At 47.5% G+C, this 7,355-nt stretch overlaps 1 protein-coding gene and 2 long non-coding RNA genes across 25 annotated transcripts in view; 1 reads left to right on the top strand and 2 right to left on the bottom strand.

Moving 5' to 3' along the window:
* LOC112076810 (phosphatidylinositol-specific phospholipase C, X domain containing 1) overlaps positions 1 to 3,907 on the top strand; it is a 17,188-nt gene extending 13,281 nt beyond the window's left edge. The window contains 2 exon segments of the mRNA XM_070441466.1: positions 795 to 966; positions 3,283 to 3,907. Coding sequence (XP_070297567.1) covers positions 795 to 966; positions 3,283 to 3,554 — 444 coding nt within the window. The 3' untranslated portion in view covers positions 3,555 to 3,907.
* On the bottom strand, positions 3,837 to 4,118 carry LOC139026176 (uncharacterized). Its single transcript, XR_011477919.1, has 2 exons — positions 4,050 to 4,118; positions 3,837 to 3,963 (listed from the first exon to the last, which is right to left on the bottom strand). It is a non-coding gene; the product is annotated as an uncharacterized lncRNA (long non-coding RNA).
* Positions 4,119 to 5,026: 908 nt separating this feature from the next.
* On the bottom strand, positions 5,027 to 6,541 carry LOC139026175 (uncharacterized). 23 transcript variants are annotated; one of them, XR_011477916.1, is made up of 8 exons: positions 5,868 to 6,541; positions 5,748 to 5,767; positions 5,681 to 5,694; positions 5,612 to 5,648; positions 5,508 to 5,538; positions 5,394 to 5,444; positions 5,214 to 5,321; positions 5,027 to 5,070 (listed from the first exon to the last, which is right to left on the bottom strand). It is a non-coding gene; the product is annotated as an uncharacterized lncRNA (long non-coding RNA). The 23 variants fall into 23 exon arrangements; XR_011477907.1 differs by having other exon boundaries at positions 5,748 to 5,788; positions 5,878 to 5,937; XR_011477904.1 differs by having other exon boundaries at positions 5,681 to 5,767.
* Between the last annotated feature and the right edge of the window lie 814 nt (positions 6,542 to 7,355).

Below are 7,355 nucleotides of genomic sequence, written 5' to 3'. Positions count from 1 at the left end.
AGCTTCCCACAATAAGTTGGGTGAATTTTGGCCCCATTCCTCCTGACAGAGCTGGTGTATATGAAGTCAGGTTTTGTAGGCCTCCTTGCTCGCACACACTTTTTCAGTTCTGCCCACACATTTTCTATAGGATTGAGGTCAGGGCTTTGTGATGGCACTCCAATACCTTGACTTTGTTGTTCTTAAGCCATTTTGCCACAACTTTGGAAGTATGCTTGGGGCATTGTCCATTTGGAAGACCCATATGCCAAGCCTTTAACTTCCTGACTGATGTCTTAAGATGTTGCTTCAATATATCAACATAATTCTCCTCATGATGCCATCTATTTTGTGAAGTGCACCAGTCCCTCCGCAGCAATCGCACCCGCAAAGCACCCCAAATGATGCTGCCACCCCGTGCTTCGCGGTTGGGATGGTGTTCTTCGACTTGCACGCCTCCTCAAATGCTTTATTATCTAAATGTTGAAAGTGCGTGGGTGCGGAGAGAAACAATGGTGCAGTGTGACCCCATGTGGCGGAGAGTGATGCGGCGCTGGAGGTGGGGTGTGGTCAGGTGTGATTTAGTTGATCTAGAGATGGGGATGTGAGCAGGTGGGTCTGGGTGTGTTGTGGATTTTGTGTGCGTCTGTATGTTGTCATTTGTATGTGTATGATGTTGAATTATAAAATAATTACCAAAAATGTAAAATGTAATAATAGTGTTACCACAATGTTTTCTAGCATGGCATGAGCCATACTTTCCCATGATTCCATTCCCTGATCCCAACATTCCCATGATCCTCTGTATCCGGAAGGTGACGCTGAGGAACCTGTGGACGCTGGGTTACCAGGTGTATTGTCTCTATGAGCACAGCATGGTCAGCCTCTACAGCGAACTTTGGCCTCACATCCCCTACTGGTGGGCCAACAAGGGTAAAAAGCCGAGGCTCTGATGAGGAGTTCGAACACAGAAACAACATGCCGCCCAGGTAACCTGCAGATGGCCACATATTGCTCGGAAAAATTGTGCCGATAAGGATTATCTAACATTGCCAATCATTTAGAAATAGAAGTGCTGCTGTGCACTTATAGGGGCCAATGGCAGACTTCGATAATGTACGCCTTTCCTACGCACGCCGTGCCTTTCCTACGCACGCCTTCCTTTCCTACGCACGTCTTGCCCTTCCTACGCACGTCTTGCCTTCCTACGCACGTCTTGCCTTCCTACGCACGCTTGCCTTCCACGCACGCTTTCCTCCTACGCACGGCCTTCCCTTTCCCGCACTTTCCTTTCCTACGCACGTCTTGCCTTTCCTACGCACGCCTTGCCTTTCCTACGCACCCCTTGCCTTTCCTACGCACGTCTTTCCTTCCTACGCACGCGTTGCTTTTTCCCTACGCACGCCTTGCCCTTTCCTACGCACGCCTTTCCTTTCTCGCACGTCTTGCCTTCCTACGCACGCCTTGCCTCTAACGCACGCCTTTCCTTCCTCCGCACGTCCTTTGCCTTCCTACGCACGCCTTGCTTCCTATGCTTGCCTTGCCTTTTCCACGCCGCCTTGCCTTTCCTACGCACGCCTTGCTTTTACCTAGCGCCTTTCCTACGCACTGCCTTGCCATTCCTACGCACGCCTTGCCATTTCCTACGCACGCCTGCCCTTTCCTACGCACGCCTTGCCTTTCCTACACGCACGCCTTGCCTTTCCTACGCACGCCTTGCTTTCCTACGCACGCCTTGCCTTTCCTACGCACGCCTTGCTTTCCTACGCACGCTTTGCCTTTCCCTACGCACGCCTTCCCTTTCCTACGCACGCCTTGCCTTCCTGCTTCCTACAGCTTGCTATGCCTTCTAGACACGCCTTGCCTTTCATGCACCCCCTTGCCTTTCCTACGGCACGCCTTGCCTTCCTACGCACGCCTTGCTTTCCTACGCAACGCCTTTTCTACGCCCGCCCGTTGCCTTCCCTCGCACGCGCCTTTCCTACGCACACGCCTTTGCCCTTTCCTACGCACGCCTTGCCTTTCCTACGCAGCTTGCTTCCTATGCCTTTCCTACACACGCTTGCCTTCCCTATGCACACCTTGCCTATTCCAACACGCCTTTCCTATGCACACCTTGCCTTTCTATGCCCTTTCCTACGCCGCCTTGGGCCTTTCCACTACGCACGCCTTTCCTACGCAAACCTTGCCTTTCCTACGCACTACGCACACCTTGCCTTCCTACGCACTATTTTGGTATTCAGACTACCTTACGTTACCTATGGCTGCCTTACGTTACTTATGGCTGCCTTACGTACCTTCTTACCTGAACCTTACGTTACCTATATGGCTGCCTTCGCGCTCCGATAAATGTAATTCAACCACTGAAACCCCTCCCCATTTTCAATAGGGTTTTAGTACAAATCGTAATCTATCTTAAAAGGAGGAGGGCGGACAGATACAACACCCCCCCTATCTGAGATATCTACTGCAGCCTCATCCTCCACATACAACACCCGTTCTGCCAGTCACATTCTGTTAAAGGTCCCCAAAGCACACACATCCCTGGGTCGCTCCTCTTTTCAGTTTGCTGCAGCTAGCGACTGGAACGAGCTGCAACAAACACTCAAACTGGACAGTTTTATCTCCATCTCTTCATTCAAAGACTCATGGACACTCTTACTGACAGTTGTGGCTGCTTTGTGTGATGTATTGTTGTCTCTACCTTCTTGCCCTTTGTGCTGTTGTCTGTGCCCAATAATGTTTGTAGCATGTTTTGTGTTGCTACCATGTTGTGTTGTTGTCTTAGGTCTCTTATGTAGTGTTTTGACTTGCCTAGTTATATATATATTGCCAGAGCAGGGTCAGAATATTAGGGATCAATGAAAGAAAGCAATGTAAATATATGGATATTAGTTTGTTTCAGCATCAAACACTGACCTTGTAGCTTTTTCCACTTGGAACCCGTTGGTTCGCCAAACCTTATTCAGGTTTTCTTCTGGCGTAAAGGTGTTGCAATTTAGTCGTCAGAATACTGAGTATCTAGACGCACCTTTCCACCAGAGAAAATAACTGGAGAAATATCATGCTATTCTCATGCTAACGTTCAAAATCAGAATAGGGAATTAAGTTCCATTTAGGCTCGCTTAACTCGCGTGGGATTTCCCCCGTACTGAACAGTTACACTCGAATCACTTCATAAGAGCGTTTATCTGTAATACTGTGCAGAGGGTTAATCTAACACTGTCTACGACATATTGTTTTGACCCAATATGTTCCATGAGTAACGTGTGTGGGAGGAGTTGTAATGAGTGTTTCTGTTGTCAGGAGGGTTCTTTGTGACGGGCATCAACCTGACAGAGGATCTGAAGTACATCTGTTCTCACCCCACTGAGTCTCTGAAGGACTTGGTGATGTCTACCTCCCCTGCCCTGCTCTCCTGGGTCAGGGCCCAGAGCCCTGGCTCTGACTCCCGCTCCCTCAACATCATAGCTGGGGACTTTGTCTCAGAGAGCCACTTCGTACCCACCGTCATCGCACTGAATCAACATTTAGTCCACTGCACTGGTCCCTGTGATGTTAGCGGAGGAAACTGACCCATCTGCTGTGTCCCAAATGACACCATATTCCCTCTGTAGCCCATAGGCCTCTGGTCAAAAGTAGTGTACTGTGTAGGGAATAGGGCCCTGGTCTGAAGTAGTGTACTGTGTAGGGAATAGGGTGCCATTTGGAATGCATTATCTGACACATCTTATTGCACAGAATATCATGTTTTAACTACGCTATAGGAAGGATGGGACTGCAGCGTGATCATGTTTTAACTACGCTTAGGAGAAGGATGGGACTGCAGCGTGATCATGTTTTAACTACGCTATAGGAGAGGATGGGACTGCAGCGTGATCATGTTTTAACTACGCTGTAGAAGAGGATGGGACTGCAGCGTGATCATGTTTTAACTACGCTGTAGAGAGGATGGGACTGCAGCGTGATCATGTTTTAACTACGCTGTAGAAGAGGATGGACTGCAGCGTGATCATGTTTTAACTACGCTGTAGGAGAGGATGGACTGCAGCGGATCATGTTTTAACTACGCTGTAGAGAGGATGGGACTGCAGCGTGATCATGTTTTAACTACGCTGTAGGAGAGGATGGGACTGCAGCGTGATCATGTTTTAACTACGCTTAGGAGAGGATGGACTGCAGCGTGATCATGTTTTAACTACGCTGTAGAAGAGGATGGGACTGCAGCGTGATCATGTTTTAACTACGCTGTAGGAGAGGATGGGACTGCAGCGTGATCATGTTTTAACTACGCTGTAGAGAGGATGGGACTGCAGCGTGATCATGTTTAACTACGCTGTAGAAGAGGATGGACTGCAGCGTGATCATGTTTTAACTACGCTGTAGAAGAGGATGGGACTGCAGCGTGATGTAATAGAACTTTGCTTGTAAAAAAAAAAACTTGGATTCTGATAGAACATATTTGCACAATTATATTGCCGACAGTGAAATGTTTGCCTGTTGAGCTGTTCTCTCTCTTCCTGTGTTGAGCTGTTCTCCTCTCTTCTCTTCCTGTGTTGAGCTGTTCTCCTCTTCTCTTCTGTGCTGTCTCCTCTCTTCTCTTCCTGTGTTGAGCTGTTCTCTCTCTTCTCTTCCTGTGTTGAGCTCTCTTCTCTGCCTGTTGAGCTGTTCTCCTTCTCTCTCTTCCTGTGTTGAGCTGTTCTCCTCTCTTCTCTTCCTGTGTTGAGCTGTTCTCCTCTCTTCTCTTCCTGTGTTGAGCTGTTCTCCTCTCTTCTCTTCCTGTGGTGAGCTGTTCTCCTCTCTTCTCTTCTGTGTTGAGCTGTTCCTCTCTTCCTCTTCCTGTGTTGAGCTGTTCTCCTCTCTTCTCTTCCTGTGTTGAGCTGTTCTCCTCTCTTCTCTTCCTGTGTTGAGCGTTCTTTTTTTTTCCTGACCTGCACTGATTTATTTATCTGTTTACTTTGGACTTTTGTTATCTTGTTTACTAGCCAACCCTAACCACTTAACCTTTACTCTCTAACCCTCTAGACCTAACCCTCCTCAACCCTCCTAACTCTCTACCCTCCTCTACCCTCCTCTAACTCTCTAACCCTCCTCCTAACCCTCCTTAACTCTCTAACCCTCTCTAACCTCCTCTAACTCTCCTCTAACCTCTAACTTTTAACCCTCCTAACTCTCCTCTAACCCTCCTCTAACTCTCTACCTCCTAACTCTCCTCTACTCTAACTCTCCTCTACCTCTAACTCTCCTCTAACCCTCCTCTAACTCTCCTCTAACCTCCTCTAACCCTCTCTAACCCTCCTCTAACCCCCCTCTAACCCTCCTCTAACCCTCCTCTAACCCTCCTCTAACCTCCTCTAACCCTCCTCTAACCCCTCTAACTCTCTAACCCTCTATAACTCTCTAACCCTCCTAACTCTCTAACCTCCTATAACTCTCTAACCCTCCTCTAACTCTCCTCTAACCCTCTCTAACCCTCTTACTCTCCTCTAACCCTCCTCTAACTCTCTAACTCTCAACTCTCCTCTAACTCTCTAACTCTCCTCTAACTCTCTAACCCTCCTCTAACCCTCTCTAACCCCCTCTAACTCTCTAACCTCCTATACTCTCTAACCCTCCCTCTAACCCTCCTAACCTCTAACTCTCCTCTAACTCTCTAACCCTCCTCTACCCTCCTCTAACCCTCCTCTAACCCTCCTCTAACCCTCCTCTAACCCCCTCTAACTCTCTAACCTCCTATAACTCTCTAACCCTCCTCTAACCCTCCTAACTCTCTAACCCTCCTATAACTCTTCTAACCCTCCCTCTAACTCTCCTCTAACCCCTCTCTAACCCTCCTTTACCTCTCTAACCGCATCTCTAACTCTCCTCAACTCTCTAACCTCTCTAACTCTCTCTAACCCTCTAACCCTCCTCTAACCCTCTTCCAACCCTCCTCTAACTAATGTATGTATTTCATATCTCAGGCAATGTGGCCACATTTTAAAATGTTCCTTTGACCTCAGCAATAATGATGTGACTAATGTCCTGTCTAAAACCTCTGTAAGCGTCTCCGACTAGAACGAGTGCTAACAATAATACAGCAGAGCCTCTTCCACAGAGCACAAAACTACGGCGGTGTCACAAATGGAACCAGACGCTAAATAGTGCACTACTTTTCTCCAGACCCTTATGGGCCCTGATCAAAAGTAGTGCACTATGTAGGGAATAGGGTGCCATTTGGCAAGCAAACCACATTACAAATGGTTAGCACCTACGATATATTTCCATTAGATATCCAGGATCTGTGGTTAAGGAATGCCTGTATCTCTCTAGTTATAACGTTAATGCTGTACCAACTGAAGAACAGGTCTGTCCCAAAAGGCTCCCTATTCCCTACGTGGTGCACTTCTTTTGACCTGGGCCCATAGGGAATAGGGAGCCTTTTGGAATGCACCCCAGATCAAACCTACACGAACCGACGCATGATATCAGACGCATGACCTATGACCTATGACTGTGCTACAGCTGAGTTATGACCTTTGACCCATAACTCTTTCAGAAGCATGCTTTCATTACTACTGAAAAGACCTGTGGTCAAGATGAGCCTTTTGAATAGAGAATCAATCTACAGAATGTTTTACCTTACAGGTTTCAAATATAATTGACCAATGTAAAAAATAAATAAAAGTGTTTGGTCTGAAAAAAGTTTTTTCAGTTCAGAGATCACGGAGAGGAATGGAGAAGTCAGCGGTCTGTCAAAGGGAATAGATTACAATGTGTCACTCATTCCACAGCGGACAGAGTGTTTTGGCTCCTCTCTTGTCACTGATTAGTAACTACCCTCACCTGGTTGTCTATTGCTTTGTTGAAAGGAAAACCCAGCAGACACTAAGCCCTCCATGGAATGAGTTTGTTCCCCCTGGATTAGAACAATACAACCATAGAAGGCCATTGACAGGTCACAGGTCATGCAGACCTTTAAACAACGCACTATATTAGGTATGACGTCCTCTAGTCACAGAGACTTTGTTATGAGCGTGCCTCTAGTCACAGAGACTTGGTATGACGTGTCTCTAGTCACAGAGACTTGGTAAGACGTGGCTCTAGTCACAGAGACTTGGTAAGACGTGTTCTCTAGTCACAGAGACTTAGACGTGTCTCTAGTGCAGCAACTTGGTATGACGTGTCTCTAGTCACAGAGACTTGGTATGACGTGTCTCTAGTCACAGAGACTTGGTAAGACGTGTCTCTGATCACAGAGACTTGGGATGACGTGTCTCTAGTCACAGAGACTTGTATGACGTGCCTCTAGTCACAGAGACTTGGAAGACGTGTCTCTAGTCACAGAGACTTGGTAAGACGTGTCTCTAGTCACAGAGACTGGATTGACCGTCGTC

Source organism: Salvelinus sp. IW2-2015, unplaced genomic scaffold, assembly GCF_002910315.2.
Source record: "Salvelinus sp. IW2-2015 unplaced genomic scaffold, ASM291031v2 Un_scaffold4058, whole genome shotgun sequence".
NCBI classification, from domain to species: domain Eukaryota; kingdom Metazoa; phylum Chordata; class Actinopteri; order Salmoniformes; family Salmonidae; genus Salvelinus; species Salvelinus sp. IW2-2015.
Note: the sequence above shows the minus strand (reverse complement) of the source record. Positions and strands in the feature narration are given on the sequence as shown.